We start from the raw sequence: 18,043 nt of genomic DNA, 5'->3' as shown, positions 1-18,043 counted from the left end.
GGCGGGAAAATACATTTTCTGAATATTTATGAAGTAAAAGTTGACCCCCATTGAAGGCTATGGAAACTGGGGATTCTAGTGCTTTATATAGGGGGGCTATTTTGCATATGAATCCTTTCACTTGAATCTCAAAGCCGAACACAATGGCATGAGGAAGGAATTTCGAAACGAGAGATAACCAGGCGTCTTGGCATCAATGACAACACCGTCAGGACTAATTTAAAGAAGCTGGTGGAAAGAGGATCCATGGCAAGTCTCCCCAAATCTGGCCGTCCAAGGTCCATCAGTGCGCGGGATGACCGATTCCTGGTGTGGACATGCCGGCGAAACCATTTTCTTACTGCCCCCGATTTGCGAATGGAACTCGCCCAGACTGGTGTCGACGTCCATCACTCCACCGTGTCTCGTCGCCTAGCAGCAGCTGGCTTGAATGGTTGGGTAACAAGGCACAAGCCCCGCCTTGCAGCTACCCACAAAGCAAGGCGTCTAGCCTGGCCCCGCGAGCATCTGGCACGGACGGCTGATGACTGGAGCCGCGTTCTTTGGAGCGATGAGTCGTGGTTCCAGCTGTATCAATCAGACGGCCACGTTTATGTCAGAAGGCTGGTGGGGGAGGAGTTTTCGGAGAACTGTGTGGTTCCGTCAGTAAAGCATGGAGGATCTGGCTTCATGGTTTGAGCTCTGTGGGCACCGGTGCGCTGACACGGGTCGCGGAGAATATCAACGCCGGTGTTTACATCGATATTCTCTGCGACCACATGCTGCCTTCTGCCCACGGTTTGATCGGCCTTGACTTCCTGTTTCAGCGCGACAATGCTCCCCCACACACTGCAAGAATTACACAGGAATTCTTGGCCGATCCAACCCCTGATTTCATCACTGAAATGGGGGGCAGTTGGCAGTTTGAGGTGATGGAGTGGCCAGCCCAGAGTCCTGACCTCAATCCATTGGAGAATCTTTGGAACGAGCTTGAATTGCGACTCTGTCATGAGAATCGGAGGCCTGAAAGTAAGGAGGAGCTGTTCCAAATCCTCCAGCAGATTTGGGATGGAATGGACCGTCATTTCATCACCAATCTCTTGGCTTCAATGCCAAGAAGGTGTCAAAGCGTTATCCATGCTCGTGGAGGTTTTACACGCTACTAAACTGATCCAGGTCCTTCGTGTTCATTGGCCTGCCGGTGTGGCACCGCGATCTTGGATTTTGCTACGTCCCCCATTGACTTTGTACACACAGAAAACAGTTAAGTTCATTTTTTATCATTTTAATAACATTTAAACATAAATATGCAATACCAAGGACAATTTTATTGAAGCATACACATCAATTAAGATTTCTATAATGCTTTTGTTTAATGTTTTAAATATTACATGAGAGCAACAACGAAATATAATGTTCACATGCGCTCTATCTTTTGCGGGGCATTGTATGTTTGTACACATAGGCCCTTATAACGTTATCTTTACTGCCCACGTCTAGTTTGCTTGAGGATAAATTTGTTATCATACTCACACTTGCGGAACACAGAATAATGTACATGCTACTGTGTCCCGTGTACCACTTGGCCGAAGGGGCACAGGTGCACTACATGTACATTATTGTGTGTTCCACCCGCACTCTTGTGATAACTAATGCAAACTGCATACTACAGTCCCCAAGGAAAAGTGCAAGTATTTTCTTTATTTTTGAACTGTTGAACAGCTATACAATGCCATGACTGTACTTGTATGTCTACAAGCGATTTGTACATGTCAGAGATAAAGCTTGAGACAGCTGCACAGCCTTAACTGATTGAAAAAGACATGGCAATGGCCTTTTGCACCTGTACTAATCATTGAGAGATGGTGCACACGTTACCCCGAATCACGGGTGTTTTTTGATGTACACACTTGTGTACGCAACCCTTTCTAATACCAGATCCCTTTACATGCAAGTACACAAAGTTGATTGCCAGCAACATGAGGAAACTGAAGTTTACATATACACTGTAATTGTGCTTGTGCAGTACGCGTACCCCCCCCCACAATGTACACTGTACAGTGTACATGTATGTACATGTACAGTGCAAAGCAGTCGGCAAAACACTGTTATTCACATACACCTGTACACTATCTTCTTATGTGAATGAACATATGTACATTGTATGCAGAGAACTGACAATCAAAGTGAATGATCTACATGTACGTGTAGACTACAGTAGATGCCACAGCATAGGCCTACATGTACATTGTACATGTACTGTACAATGTACCGTGGGTGCTTCATGTAATTACTACGCATGCCATCACATATTAAATCTAATGTATAAGGTCATGTACATGTACTGTACAGGTACATGTACATGTAAATACCTGTACACTGTACGTGCCAAAAGGATTTTGTATTACCTTTAGCAGTCAGTCATGTCAGTGATGGGCATGTTTAACAAAATGCAAGCAGGCGCCTACATGTACCTGTACATGTGAACATAAAAGCCTGGAATGTTTCCCTACTTGTGGAGGGTAATCATGATATGCTTGTCCTGCTTGTGGCAAAGTCAGTTAAACGAAATCCAAAAATTTCAAACATCTGTTACGTGATTGATACTTGAAGGTACATGTAATGCAACGGCCTTGTGGTCTGGATCCAGTTGAGACCTCAGGATCTGTGGATGCTCTGTACAAATGTACATCTTATTGGCTTTGAGACCAGGTCAGGGTTTGAGGGGGCATGTTTGAGAGTCTGTGGGCTCCAGACACTATGCCATCAGTGCTTCAGGATCCCGGCCCTAGAGAGAAAGGGCCATCAGTAAAGGGGTTCAATCTGTGGACAGTTTTTTTGCACACTGGTTTACACATTTTGGGGAGCCAAAATGTTCTAGTACATGTACGGTGTATGCGGTAAATTTCTCTCTACCATGTTCATCAGACACACCACAACTTAAGAACACACAATCAGTTCAAAGCTACCGGTACACCCACGAACGCCAAAGTAAAATGTTACATGGATTGTGCTTCTGGGACTTTTACACTTCCCCATACCACTTTGTCTGATCACTGCACTTCCTCATACCACTTTGTCTGATCACTGCTGCTTTTAGGAACAAAGGGGTCGGAAAACGTCAGATATACATTGTATGTACATATGTACATTTACCGGTATGTCTGAAAATCATTTTAAGCCTCCATGTATGTGATGCGACATTCATGGAGCATGAGCTCGGCTCATATTAGCCTTTCGTCAAGGCCTTCGTGGCAGTGTTAACTGCAAGGCGACTGGACAGGAGACCAGGCAAGTGGCACAGCCACGACACCTTTTCCAACTTAATTTTGAGGTGTTTGTGGTGAATTATTCATTAGCTTTCTGATATGCATTATTCATAAATTTCACGGAAATAGTTGAAGCAGATGAGTCTCTGACATTGGCATCAACTCCAAAGCTTACACAATGTTTCCATCTGTTTTTCATGAGGGCAATAAGTGGTGAGATGACATTGACAACTATGATGCTTGTTGGTGAGGGATGGTGCTGACGTTGGAGTAACACTAGCAAGTAGCAGTTCATCAAGGCCGAATCGTCAAAGCAAAATGGCAGTGCTTGGAATAAGGAGCTCTTACCAATATCTTGTGGGTAGAGACAAAAATGTCACGCCTACGTACAGATGCTTCAATAGTCTAACGCTGCAACGGTTTAAACTCGGCAAGGTGAAGTTTTCCAGCAGCATATTCTAAGGAACTGTCCAAATATTGCTCAGACAACTGACCTGCACTCACGGCCGCCGACACACTTGACACGCTTGCCATCTTTTGTATACTTCCAATTTGCATAATAGGTTAACGTGTGCTGACCCATCGCACATGATTGGCTGAAATTTTTGCTAAACATAAAGAAAAACATAAGAAATTCCAGACAAGTTCGAAAAGGCCCCATGGTTGCACCACTCGTACATGTGGTCTCCGGTCCAGCTGCTTTGCAGTTACACATAAACACAGCAGCGAAGGCCTTGACGAAAGGCTAGGCTCATATCAGCGGTACCATTTCCTAGAATAAAAGTTGCCGAGGCGGAAACTGGACGAGCTGAAGGGCTCCTTGTACCCAGGCCACGGTAAACATTCTGTACGTGTTACAGACTACAGAGTGAAACCTCTGTGTCACACTGCATTGTGTTGAAGGTTGAGCAATGCAATCTCATCACCCAGCGCCCGAAGCCATGATTGATAAAAAAAAATTAAGTTCTCGAATTTTTTATCGAGTATAAAGGTCGAGTGCCGAGTATCTAACATGTATAAGGGTTGGATACACCCAAAATCCATGCACAAAGAATCAAGTACGGGCCAAGTACAACAAAATTCTGAGTACTGATAACTGAGTACAGGCATTAGTACTCTGGCACACTCGAGTTGTACTTGAGTATGAGTACTCCAAAACTGATACACACGCCTCAAGAACAACTGAATTTCTATTTCCCTGGATCTTCCAATTCTTGGATTCATACAAATTATCTTAATTCAGTGTTCCACATCTGATGGCAACTTGACCAGGGCCCTCTAAGGTTTGTTAAAACTGCACACAGGGAAGAGTGGGGCTGCAGGTGATCAAATAAAAGACGATGAACTACATGTACATGTGCAGGCAAGGGCGTTAAATCCGTTTTGAAAAGTGGGGGGGGGAGGGAGACACTGCCCTGATCAGAACAAATGCGAGCACAAAGCGCTAAGCCCCAAGCGGAGCTACCTGTGGTTAAGCCAGTTAAACAAATGCTTTTGCAAGGTATTCATGTACATTTTCACTGGGGTTTTTGAAAAAAGTGGTGGGGGGAAGGGAGAGGGAGGGGAAAGGACAATGACATGTCCCCCTCTCCCCCACCGAATTGAAGCCTATGTATGCAGGTGGGGTCAACGTGGTACACATGTATGATCTGGTGAGAACATTTTTGGAAATGGGGTGCGTTGAGCAGCTCATGTGTAGAGGACTTACATGTTTTCAACTTTAACTTGAAGTTTGTGACAATGGAAACCATGTCCATGCTCCCGTGTATGTGTTACAGAAGTACATGTACTGCTCCCATGTATGTGTTACAGAAGTACATGTACTTTTTCAAAGTCTGCACACCTGTTTTTGGATGTATACATGTAGGTCGCATACTTTTTACTACGTGTACATGTAAGTGTTTGATTGAAGCTCGACTGTTCTCACCAGAAAGTATAATGAAACAGGCCTACTTCAAATAATTAAAAGTGTGCTTTGGTTAAGGTTTTTGAGTAACAGGACTTTTCCCACCTGTACACACACGTTGTACTCATCGGTAATACGGCATTCGTCATTTACATGTGCAAAAGTTCCACCTTCACGTACATAATTTGTAACTGTCTGCTGCATGCGCATGCACGCACGGACCCTAAACCAAAGCAGGATCAGATATTGTACAAGTAGGATATGAACGCAAATAAAGTAACATTCCCTTCTGATACTGAAAGACGTGCATGTCTTACCATGCCTACGGGCCTACATCACAATTTTGATTCTTTATGAGGAACTCTAGCAATGTCTGGAAAAATATGAGTACACAAACACAGTCTCAGAATAGTACAGCACTTGCATGGCTAGCTGACTAGCTAAGTGTCAGCTAGGCCAACATTGTGTATTTTGACATGTAAGCCTAGGCCCACATACATGACATAGGCCTATGCCTGCTGGGCTTTCTCATTTAAACATGTAGGTACATGAATGTGCACACAGCCTAAAACTTCAAAGACCTTCGGTCTGTCTGTAGGCCTACAAAACCACCGCAGAACATCAATGCGCGTGTATATAATGTACCGAGCTCGCACGCAGTGCACGTTGAAAGCACGAAGCGAATGTGCTGGATCAAGCGTGCCCAGCTTTTCCTTTGCCCTACCCAACCCACATTTTCATGTTTCAACACTCGATTTCCCGCAGCACGAAGCGCCAGACAGCGCCCTGCGCATGCAAAGATCACCAACCAATTACTGAGACAGAAGGAGTGACTTGGTTTGGGATCTGAAGGGGAGGAAATACTCCTACAGCTATGACCAAGGCTGACAAATTATCCTGCAAAGGCACGCAGGCTTGCCAGCGATGGCCCGGGAATGCACGCTTATGCATTGAGCTCGCTATTTATTATCTGCGAGCTGCTATCACAAAAAGCGTCATCGCACGGCACTCTTTGAAAACCATTCTACCCTCTCCGCGCGGTCAAATTCGCATTGAAAATCGCATTTCTGGAAACGAGAGAGATTAGTTTCTGGTTTTAGAGCTATTGCGAGCTCTGTTTGGCCCTCCTTTTCCCTGTAAATTTTATCAGAAAATAATATTCACAATCGCACTCACCGCCGAGGTAGTCAGCATCCAGTGTATAATAGCGACATTTCAATAACAAAAACCCCCATTGGTCAGCGATGATGGCATACCAATATTAGCATACCGAATTAGCCAATGGGAAAAATTGGTTTAGCGGAGGCGTAAGGGTTATTTCCAATCGGATTCGGGGTTTCACAGTCTCACCGCAGGGACCGTTGTGCGGTTTTTCACGCGTCGACTGTCAAAGGGGCGTTGTTTATAAGTTGTATTTGTTTTGGGGATTAACAAGGTTGTAGATTGCTGAATAGAAACAGTTTAATTGAGAAAACTTCCATCATTCTAACGAATGCGGTATATGTCAGTGTAGTAACAGTTAGGTGCCGTTTTTAATAATATTAATTAAATGAAACTGAAAGTAGGTCGCTGCATTCCGCTTGAAAGGTCGAGGAGTTGATTGAAAAAAAAAGATGTTAGGCGTTACCATTTTCACCAGAAGGGGGTTAATCAATTTCTAAGTAGCGATTGGCGAAATATAATGGCTCAAAGAATAATCACTAATACGCTTTTTTAAAATTCAGTAAAATTAATCGTATTATTTTTGTTAAAGGAAACTTGTTACTTTTGTGATTATTTGCACAGACATAAAAAGTCCCGTTTTGTCGCAATGTCAACCCATTTATGAATGGATTGTTCATAAGTTGAAATAGACATTTGGCGCGGCATTTTGAATGCGTATGACAGGTGTACATTGCAAACAAAATGGCGGACCCCGTGAGCACTCTGGAAAGTCTTCAAAAATTGGGGTTTACAGTATTAAATAAGCGTAAGTGATGAGTGTTAATGTGTTCATGGAACACAATATAAGCCAAGCTTAATATAGGCCTGCATATGTAATAAGAACAAAACATATTTTGCGCATTAGCATTAGCCTCATCATTCACGCTCAAGAAAAAGCTTATCGACATTCTCGCAGACGCAGGTAGTGTGATGTACATCATACATGTATGTAGGTTGTTCCATCACTGATCACCGGCACCACCTGCATGCATGGCATGACCTGAAACCTGTCCCTGATTTATTTTTGCGTTTGTACCGGCATGACTACTGTACAAGTTGGATCTGTTTTATTGTGACAAATTTGCTTGCACTATTTTACAAGTTATTCATTGACAATGATAGAGACATGAGCGAGGGCACTGTTTATTTGGGAACTCCTTTTCTTAAATAGGAAATTGTGATTAAATTTTGTCTTTTTACACAGGCTCGACCAGCTTTCCTATTTTCAATTTTAAAATTTTTGAAAGTTCAAGCGACGCCTGCATTTAGCTTTATTGAAATTAGGCACCAATAAGAACAAACATTTTATGGAAATGTGACTTTTAAGCTTTTCAGTCAAAATCCAGTGTGTACAAAAAAATCACACTTTGCTCTCTAATTTAGAGTACAAAACACATATCAAAACGTCTCAATATATCCCTGCTTTAAATCAGAATTTCTTTGCCTTGCAGAGTCTGATGAAATCCAAACTTATATCAAAATGTTTCTTATGACATCCTCGACAAGATCACTTCAAAAAGAAAACAGACAAAGTAGTTGAAATTTTTGAACTCATCTAACAGCTTATTTTCCATAATTCATGTGTAATTACTCAAGCAAACTACTTCTCAGTATGTGTAGGCCTATATGTACATGTACTGTACATTATACTTATTTTTGCCTGGCTTCCTCCATGGTCATGATGGTTAGGAACCAGGTCCCTTAATTTTTGCCACCTGCTGTCAAATCTGATTGGTTTTCATAGCATAGGCCCAGTAGGCCTAAGTCAAGTGACAAAACAAGGGACCTGACCACTATCCGCCCCGAGCTGGAGTGCACCCCCATTGGCGAAAGAAAGATAGATGATTACAAGCAGACTCTCACATGCGTTCTGCATGTACCCAAAGACCATACATGTACATGCCGGAATAAATTAGTTACTTGTACTCAGCGTGTTCTGCGTCAAACGAGCATGTTTTTGCATGTCTCATAACACGCCTGTGCATTGAGTGCCCCCAAAAAACCCACTTTCATTTGTTCCACTCGGAGTTGATGGTCACCCAAATGATGTTTCGTCCCAAACTAGAATTACTAGAATTTAAAGCCAGTTTTATTTCAATTACTTTGAATTCAACCATGATGGTGTGGACCCTGATTCGCCCAACTGATACTTCATCCCAAACTAGAATTACTAGAATTTATAATGCACCATTGGGAGGCTTTCACAGTACTTCTCTGATGGTTTTTTTTACCACTTCTTGGCACGCAGAATGGGTTGACGCTTTCTGGGAGCAGGACTTCACTGAGAAGGGAGGGCTCCCCCCTAGCCTTGCCCAGGACATCTCTGACGGCTGGTCCTACTCCCGACTCCTGCAGCAGGCCATAGGGGCCTGCGTCCCCTGGGCACGGATCGACTTTGCCACCCTCCCCCAGGGTGAGCATGAATCGTCTGGAACCTCCAACTTGAGAGCAGGGCCATATACATTTATAGAGAGTAGTGCTGACCTAGGACATGAGAACCCAAATGGCCGTTCTGTATGCTGCCACTTTGTGCTCATTGTCCATGTGCGCTGACGCACAATTCACCATTTTGGTTCCAACAACTGAGACACTTCTGTCACAACTCTCTCGTAGGCTATAAACAGCTCTGATTTAGGGCACCATCAGTCCATTTGAAATTAATTTTCAGGTTCACTTTGCTGCCTGCCCTTATTTTCACGACTAGCTTGATTTTCTTTTTGGGGGGAAGTCTTTATTTTCCTCCAATAAAGAGGTATTTCCTAAATCAACAGGCACGATTGTTTTGACTTCGAGGACAACTTAAGACTTGGCACTTATGATGTATGGTGCATGCCAATAGAATCCTATAATTGTGGCTTCTGACTCCTGTGTCAGCATTATAAATCATGTGATGTGTTGTTGGTACCTAGGGCTGTGCCGAATAACCAAATTTTCGATCGATTGTCGAATATTCGAATATTACTTTTCGAGTTTAAATGTTCGAATGCAAAATTCATGAAAAATAAGGGAAAATTTTCTTTTGTTTGAAATGAGAAACATTGCGCTTTGGAGGCTTGGTTCAAGCAAATTCAGAGGAAAAGCCTCAGAAATCTTCAATGATTTCAAAAGTAAATTATTCATTAAACAATTCAAAAGGAATAGAAAATTTCGACAGGGCTATACGTTTTGTTCATCTCTTGAATCTTGATAAATCGTGGCTGGAGATACTCCTAGATGTGAGAAGCTATGATACTGATCATAATGTACAAATGTGTGTGTTATTCTAACTAATTTTGTATATGGTTTGTTCATCAACAATCTGCTGGTTGGTACGACTGAATATTCAATCAAATTGAAGGTCAAATATTTGAATAGTGAATTATTTGAATTGACTCAGCCCTATTGGGACCATATATGAGACATCACAGCCCTCAGTCAAATGTATGAAATATAAATTTTCCTCCTTACAGATTTTGTTGTAACATTACTTTGTGGCAGGACTCAAAGTTACAAAATACAAGCTTCCAGTGAGATACATGTATGTCACAGAAAGGCTGCACAATGCTTAAGAGTCAGTTTACGTACATGTACATGTATGTGACTGTGTGGTTTTTATGCTGTACAATTTATTATGAACATGGGCTGACATATCCTTCCTTTTGCAAAAGTCTTTTTTCTATGGTCTAAATAATGCCAGGTTTTCCACAGTCGTGGAAAATCCTTGGGACGAAAGTTGTCCCGGAAAATCATGGAGAATGGGGAAAAGTGCGGTAAGATGCCGTTGCATCCTGTTGTCAGAGGAAAAAAGTTCATGGGGAAAATCACGGAAATCAAGATCATGCAGGGGTTATTTTAATGGGCTGCTGGCCGCATTTGATATGATAACGGAAAAATGATGAATTTACAGGCTATCTTTGTCAGTCTGTAGTGGCTTTTGGTAGTCTTCCAGTTCACAATACATGTACCTAAATGTCATGAAAATAGTTATGATTTAGTCCTATGAAAGTCCTGGAAAAGGGGATTGTATACTTTGGGACCCCCCCCCCAGTTTTTTTGTCATTTTAATCTTGCAAAATGAGTAAGTCCCTGCAAAGAGCAAAGACAAACTCTCTTTATTGCGCTGACCCTATTTTTTGGAAATATCAAATTGTAAATTGTGAGAAAATGTAACTTTCTTACTGATAAACTAGCCATGCAAATTTGAATCCACCATTTGTCATGTGTTAAAACACAGTTTCCCCTCATAATTTCCCTCAAAACTCAAAACCCTGCCCTCTTTTGACAACGTCTACCTGTCTACCCTACAGTTATTGAGCATGATGTCACAGTCATCTACCATGCTGAATTCAAAAGTTAAAATGTAGCTCTCTCTTCTATTATTGGAACAGGGTCCCCAAATGTACAATCCCCCGGAAACGTCATAGGATTTGGTTTCCAGATTTGTGTGGGAATCCTGAATGTTCAGTAACAAAGAATGTCTCCCCTCTTATTGTTTTTCCATCCCTCTAACGGTCAGGCTTTTGGAGCGTCCTCTCTGAGAATGGCCTGTCTCCTCGTGCCCTGCTGGCCCTGCTCCATCATCTCATGTGCGGTGTGGATAAGGTCCTATCTTCCGCAGCCCAGCGAGAGATCGCTGTGCTCTCTGCCAACCTCTACTTTGTCCTGAACGGAATCCCGGGTGAGTGTGCAGCCATAAACTTTGATGCGCTGAACAAGTCCGAAGCCCCAATGGATTTTGAAGTTGTACCTTTGAACTCCATGTTTTGACCGTTGCCCAGGCTTGCTTGAAATTCGGGTGTGCTTAAATGAACTTCATCATTATTGTTTAAGGCTGAAATTTGTTTAATTCTTAAATGCCACATTGTCATTGATTCTGAGTCCTTGACCATTTCTGGATCCCTTTGATAATGTCTGATATGGCGCAGTTTGTATGTTAAGAAGTAAAAATCAGATTATGCGACGACAGTGTACATGTACCGTGCAAGCAGGTGCATAAAATGTATGAACACATAAGAAACCAATATTAATTTTGCTTTGTGACATAGAAATGTTTTTTTCACACCAGGTTTTAGCCTTACGCCAATGTTTGCACTGGTGAGCGGGAAGTCCTGCATTCTAATCCCACTTGAGTAGATGTGCGCTTTGTTTATGAATCTCGAGCCAAACTCAGAATATAGTGCCAATATACATATATATGTATACAGTTCTGTGAGGGTGCAACCTGGTATGAAAATAACATCAGACATTCTAAACTTGATTTGTAAATGTTTGCGTGATCTCGTCAGGGAGTGGTGCATACAAGATATTCCATCCGCTGGTATTTCAAGAGGCAGTGGATCTCCTCAAACAGTGGCCTGACCCAGGTGAGTATGAGAACCCAATTCAGAACAATTACTGATTCCATCTTTTTGTGCAGTGTGAAAAAAGCCTTTTGTCCTCACTGTCGGATTTTTTCTATCTAGCTGGCATCACACTTTCCTGTTTGCTGTGGAGTATTATGCTAGTTGGATAGGGTACATGTCACAAACCTCATGCAATCTGACCAATCAAAAAGCCTGTTCTTGCAGTCCGCAAAGGACTGTGAGTGTTTCCATGACACAAGGTGCTTTTCTCAAATATTGGAGCATACCGAACAAAACCCCCGACTGAAAAGTTCCGTTTGCAAAAATTTGATTGGCTGTGCAAAGAAAACAATAAAAGACATCATCTATACATGTACATTCCAAAACATGTTTGTCCCGATGCGATAAATTCATAGTTGCCAACTTGAGATATATAATGTTGAAGTTGGACAAACATTTTTGTATTTTGGCGATGACTACCAAAACACAGTGAGTAAGGGCATGGGAAAGGTCACTATGCCCATATAGAGAAATTCTCTTGACTGATGATTTCACCCTCTGTAACTCCAGTGCAGAAAGGAGTACTGTAAACCATGACTGTAAGAGTTGGAGGAAATTATTGTAATGATTTGCTAAATTCGGATTGAGTTTTGCTTTGTCGCATTCCGATGAAATGAGTATCAATGTCCACCCAGCAAATGGGAAACGAAAGAGAAATGCCTCTGGTGCGTGGTCCAGCCAGGCCTCCCAGGGCCGCCGTCCCACCAAGACGAGACGCGTGGATGAGAGAAATGAAGATGGTAGCGCCGAGAGGATAACGCCGCTTGACAGCGACGACGATGATGAAGACAATGACGAGATCACCATCCTGACTCCCCAAGAAATCGGCCGAATCAAGTTGGCAGTGCTGGGGGCATTGCGGGTGAGTTTACTAGTTTGGAAGGAGTTCCGTATTCGGCCAGCACGTGCTTGTACTCATCACCAGATTGGGAAAAACTGAACTAGTCTGAGGGAAGTTACTCTTCGGACATAATTTTTAAACTGCGCCATATTCATGAAATTCTAGATCTTCGGTGAGCAGTTATGGAACTCTTGCCACCAGTTTATTATCCCAGCCGTCATGGTCTGTAGCAATAGTCACTCTGAATTTTCTTTCTTGTTGTAACAAAAGTTGCCTTTTATTTGAGTGTAGGTAGTGTTTTATTTACGTGTAGGATTGTTTTGGTATATTGTGAATATTGTAGTTGTAGTGATATTTTTTTTTCAAGATAACGTTGGGGGGAAGAATGAGCTGTAGAATTTGAGATCCGTTGTTGGGAAAGCTCTTAATGGACGGGTCATTCAAGAAATTAGGGGTCCATTTCTTTTTGTGTCCTTGTTGCATCTGACATACGATTTTGCAAGTTTAGAACACATTTTCTAATTTCCAAGAGTGATGAATTTATCGAAATTTCCTGCCAATCAAATAATTATAGTCTAAAATCAATTCCGGTGATATTTCCATGTCAAATAGCAAAGGTCAGATTTTGTATTACTTTTATCAACATGACGTTTCAATTCCCCGTTCCCACGCAGGATTTTGTCCACCTCCTGCGGAATTCCACCCTGAAAGATGCTGAGCAGTCTACCCAGCATGCAATGCAGGTGCTGTCAGACTTGACCCGGATCACAGGAGACCAGAGCGAAATCGAAGAATTCGATTCCACAGCGTAAGTTTTTTGTGTAAGCTGTTAGGAGAGCCCAAGATGCCAGTCACATGGCTGTGGCCAGTGAAAGCACAGAGGTCAGTGGGAAGTAGCTGTAGTCACCAGGCAGCGGCTTCCACAGACTTGTGTTACTTGGAGACACAGCCACGTAATTAGGACACGGTTAACCACTACCAGCCGGGGACTCCGAAATCGGAGCCGTATGGTTTATATGTGTGGCCGGGGTCTCCGAACTCGGACAAAGGAAACATGGCCCTGTAACAAAAGACCGTACTCCGAACAAAAGACCAGGCTGCTGGGCATGACCGGCATTTTTCGCTCTCAAAAGTGGTGATAATCCAGCGTTATTTTGAAACCGTATACCAGGGTTTGGGGTATCTAGAGCAAGCGGATTACCACCGGGGACAAAAGCTCTCCACCACCGCAGCGATGAGCCACACAGCACCGCTGCATGCTAATCTGGCCCCTATTGAAAAGAGGTCAGCAGTGCACTGAGCCAGGTTCGTGAACAAAAGACAGTTGTATAACACCGCACAATCTGGGCTCTGTTTACAAGGCTGCAGGCCTGGCTGAAATATTCGGGAGTCAATGAAGGTCACCTGTCAACTTAGAGTAGTGCCTGAAGATTACTCTGTGCGGCTATAAACGACCGTTAAATGGAATGATGAATTGTTGAAGGATTTTGAAAACGGAAAAAATGATAGTCATGCCGGCCCAGCATCCTCAACGTTGAAAAATGGCCCGGTCCGAAGTGGTTAAACCCTAAAGGAGGCGGTGATGGAAGCCGTCCCCTTTCGATATTTTCTCCACTGTCATCACAATACATTTTTATTTGCACTGTGTCTTCTGGAATGCTTTGTGGTCGCTTTGACACCATTTTTGTGGAAATTGCACGTAGCAATCACTCAAAATGTCCACTTCTCTGGGCCAGGCAAGCCAAAAATGTGTACTTGACCTGTGGGATGTACTCAATGCATGTGTGATTCTGTGAACTTGAACGATCCTCGGAGAAAACCATACATTGGATACACAACGCATCAAATTGTTAATAATGATGCCCTTCTGACGAGTTCATTGTTTGTTGACGAGATCTACCCTTCACACATTGCGCAGGCTAGAATTTGGAAAATCAGTCGTTTGTGTCGATTGGTTGATCTTGTGAGAAGCACGCAAGTTTGTCTGGCCACACAAACACGTGTCAAAAGGTACACCCATACCTGTTTTTATGAACAAATGTGGACATTTCTTTATTCTCCTGTGGCTAAGGAAACTTGAGGAAAATGCTCCTTTTTTTCCAACTATTATAACTCCTTCAAGCTTGATTTTTGATGATGATTTCCTGGACTGTTCCTCTTCATTTCCCAACAGATAACCTTGACCCCAAAATGTCTCTGAAACCGTTTTTCAGAGAGGGGAAAACATTGTGTGGAAACACATACATGTACCCTACATTATGGGGACTTCTTTTGTGCAGAGGTCCTCACTTCATATATGCCATGCCTGCACACAGATCTTAAGGGAATCGCTCTTTGACTTTTCCACCGTTCACAGATCCCCAAGCTCAGTCACATCTGTGACCCTCGTTGCATATCTTGGTCTAGGTGCTCTCTGCTCAACCTCCCATGGCAGTGTGACCGACATGTTCACATTGGTAAGACAACACCTGATTATGTAATACTTTTCTTTTAGTAACATCATATGTTCTTAAAAACGGAAGCTCCCAGGTGATGGGAATATCTCCTGAGATCAAATCTTTATCTTCTAAATTTTGAAAGGTATTGAAACACCTCATGCCCAACTTCTTGATGCTGATTGGTGAGAATGAGTCAGTAGCCATGGCAACCATCCCCAGGACAACGCAGGTTATCAAGGATAATGCTATTGCATTCATTCGGTAAGCACAAACCGCAACATGTCCCAACATAACGTGTGAGGCAAGATATGGGACTGAGAGCACCCTTCCCCTCCACCTTTGTGTTGGTCATTGGATGATCGGAATCTCAGGAATTCTTTACAGACATGGGGGACGGATGTGTTAGGAAACAATAGCCCACAGTGTGTATAGGAAATGGATATGTAAGGGGATTACCCCTCCGTCCCATATCTTGCTATCTGCCATCCCTCACTGCACACCACAATATGAAATGAGACCGAGGGGTACCCCCCCAACATGTCCAATCCCTATACACATTCCAGACTATTGTTACTTAACACATCCCCCCAAGATGTCTGAAAGGAATTCCCCAGATTCCTGCGAGACAATGACCAACACAAAGCAGGGGGGGTTCTCTCCGTCTCATACCTTGCTGCATATGTACCACAAACCCTCCATTGTATTGCATCGTCTCTCCCCCAATTTTCCATTTGAAAGCCCAGCCTTTGGCTACTACCGTACCTTTGTCCCTGCAGAAAATCACTCTCCATTAACCCTAACCCTCCTCAATCCTTCACCTGTTGGAGGACTGAGGAGTGTTCGGGTTAATAAGCTGTAACAGCTGTTTAATGATAGCGAGCACATGAAAAATACCTGTTTAACCCCTTCGCTACGGAGGACTGCTACTACCGCACCTTTGTGTGAGGATTAGTGCATACCACACATACAGTCTATTCACCATGCAGCTGCTGGTTCAATGGGGCCTGCTGCTGGACAAAGCCCTCCATTCAGGGCATACCAAAGCCCAGCAGTCACGGTCAAAATAATCCCGCTGTGAAGGGGTATAACAGGGTGGTATCTGTTTTGGTGTATTTGTTTATCCAGCCGTATGGCCCTCGACCTGGAAGAGCGAGCAGTTCCCAGCCTCCGTCTGCTTCTCCAGCACCTTTGTGTCAAGGTGCCCGACAAGGCCGAGTACCGGGCAAAGACGGCTCACACCGTGGTCGTAGCCTTGATGTTCATGCCCGTGGAGCACAGGGCAAGGTTTATTGAATGGCTGTACAAATACTCCAGGAATGTGAAGGTAGGTTTTAGATCCCGACTCGGGCTGTGTCTGAATGTAATGGCTGCAGTTGGAAATGACATTTGCCTATGGCTGCCACCTATGAAAGCCACCTGTAAAGGCCACCTATGGCTGCAACCTGTGGAGGTCACCTGTGGCTGCTCCTATGAAAGCCACCTGTGATTGCCTCATATGAAAGCCATCTATGGCTGCCCTCTGATCGTTGGCCCCCTGTGGGTAGAAACTTCAGCCGCCACTCATAGGTACGTGTTGTCAGTACCTACCAGAGGTGGTATTTATCCATCAAATTTGAAAGCTCTGGTACCCTTTATCAAACTTGTTCACTCAGTGCTTTTGACAGCAGTATTTACGTCTGTCGGATACTTTGACATCAAACCTGTAATTCCTCAACATAACTTCATGTTTGCCTGCACCACCTACACATGTTTGAAGACTTTGACATCTCCCCTTCAATGTAGATCGGTCATCGTGTCTTTGCCCTGGAGGTGGTTTCTGTGCTGCTAGAGCAGCTGACGAATGCTAAGGCCCACGAGGCACCTGCAGGTGCAATGACACCTGCAGGCGCAACAACACCTACAGGTGTGCCCGCACCTGAATCTACACCTGCACCTGAAGGTGCGCCTGCAGTTTCACCCGCTGTACCTTCAGGCAATAGCAGCCAGCAGTACTTATCGCCCACCTTCTTGACACAGCTGCTGCTTTCACGCTGCTCAGACAGGGCTCCTACGTGAGTTGGGTTTCCAATTTTAACCCAGTTGCGTTGTATCTTTACTACTTGAAATTTCATTTGTACCTTCTGTAGCAACCCAGCTCCCCCAGCAATTAAGGAACAAACACAATATAATACAGTGCTGGGAATAATACAAACTGGGAAAAACAGTGTCAGCAGTTTATGTGGGTTTGCCATTTTGAATGCTGGGTGTAAAAAGACAAGCAGATACATGAATCCCAGACGAAACGTTGTAAGCGCTTTAATATGGTTGACCATTCTCGCACTTTCATCCCCGCCACATTGCAGAGAGGTTAGGCATCCGGGTTACTTGGCTATGTCTTGAAATTACACGTGGTCTCTATGGGAACGGGCTTCGGCCACTACCATTGACTAGTCTGTAATTTTAGGCCACAGTCAAGTAATTTGGATACGGTCTCAGTCTAAATTCTATTACTGCATGTCGATTGCAGGGTGCGTGCCAAGGCACTGACATGCTTTGCCGAGTTCACCACCTCAACGAACCCAACTATTCAGCAGGCCCTGACTGAGCTTTTCTACACCTCTGCAGGCCCCACCACCCCAGCTGCGCTTCTGCAGTCGGTAGGATATTGGAACATGAGAACCTTTGAGAAATATTCTGCTGAATTTCAGAAACATTCATTTTCTCTTTAAACTATCAATCCCTCTCTCAGAAATGTTGTCAGTCAGTAAATTCTGGGTTCACAGTTTTAACAGAAATACCTATGCACTGAACCATGTCTTCCCTAGATGACTTCACAGCAACAGCGCCCTCAGTTTTCTGGGCATATATTTAGACTATTTTGATTGTTTAAAAGTGTGCACTTTTCAGTGTATTTTATAACCAAATAGGAGCGCATAAGAGTTTTCGTGCATTGAAGAAAAGTACAAAAATGTAGAAAAATTGTGTTGAAGAAAAATTTATTGCAGCTACACTTTAAAGATGTGCTATGGAGCACTCTAATTGTCAGC

At 43.5% G+C, this 18,043-nt stretch overlaps 2 protein-coding genes across 4 annotated transcripts in view; one reads left to right on the top strand and one right to left on the bottom strand.

Moving 5' to 3' along the window:
• Positions 1-6,450, bottom strand: part of LOC110987476 (uncharacterized) — a 34,069-nt gene extending 27,619 nt beyond the window's left edge. For all 3 annotated transcript variants that reach the window (XM_022250225.2, XM_022250227.2, XM_087131315.1), the window contains exon 1: positions 6,331-6,450. The gene's annotated coding sequence lies outside the window, so the exon portion shown is untranslated. The remainder of the gene's footprint in view (positions 1-6,330) is intronic.
• Positions 6,451-7,017: 567 nt separating this feature from the next.
• LOC110987473 (condensin-2 complex subunit D3-L-like) overlaps positions 7,018-18,043 on the top strand; it is a 36,555-nt gene continuing 25,529 nt past the window's right edge. Inside the window, exons 1-11 of the mRNA XM_022250220.2 lie at positions 7,018-7,123; positions 8,606-8,770; positions 10,853-11,014; positions 11,622-11,699; positions 12,374-12,600; positions 13,254-13,387; positions 14,936-15,035; positions 15,160-15,278; positions 16,143-16,341; positions 16,800-17,068; positions 17,524-17,653. Coding sequence (XP_022105912.2) covers positions 7,060-7,123; positions 8,606-8,770; positions 10,853-11,014; positions 11,622-11,699; positions 12,374-12,600; positions 13,254-13,387; positions 14,936-15,035; positions 15,160-15,278; positions 16,143-16,341; positions 16,800-17,068; positions 17,524-17,653 — 1,647 coding nt within the window. The 5' untranslated portion in view covers positions 7,018-7,059. The remainder of the gene's footprint in view (positions 7,124-8,605; positions 8,771-10,852; positions 11,015-11,621; positions 11,700-12,373; positions 12,601-13,253; positions 13,388-14,935; positions 15,036-15,159; positions 15,279-16,142; positions 16,342-16,799; positions 17,069-17,523; positions 17,654-18,043) is intronic.

Source organism: Acanthaster planci, linkage group LG21, assembly GCF_054643075.1.
Source record: "Acanthaster planci isolate LZ-2023a linkage group LG21, COTS_SCS, whole genome shotgun sequence".
NCBI classification, from domain to species: Eukaryota; Metazoa; Echinodermata; class Asteroidea; order Valvatida; family Acanthasteridae; genus Acanthaster; species Acanthaster planci.
This window is presented reverse-complemented; position numbering and strand designations above follow the sequence as displayed.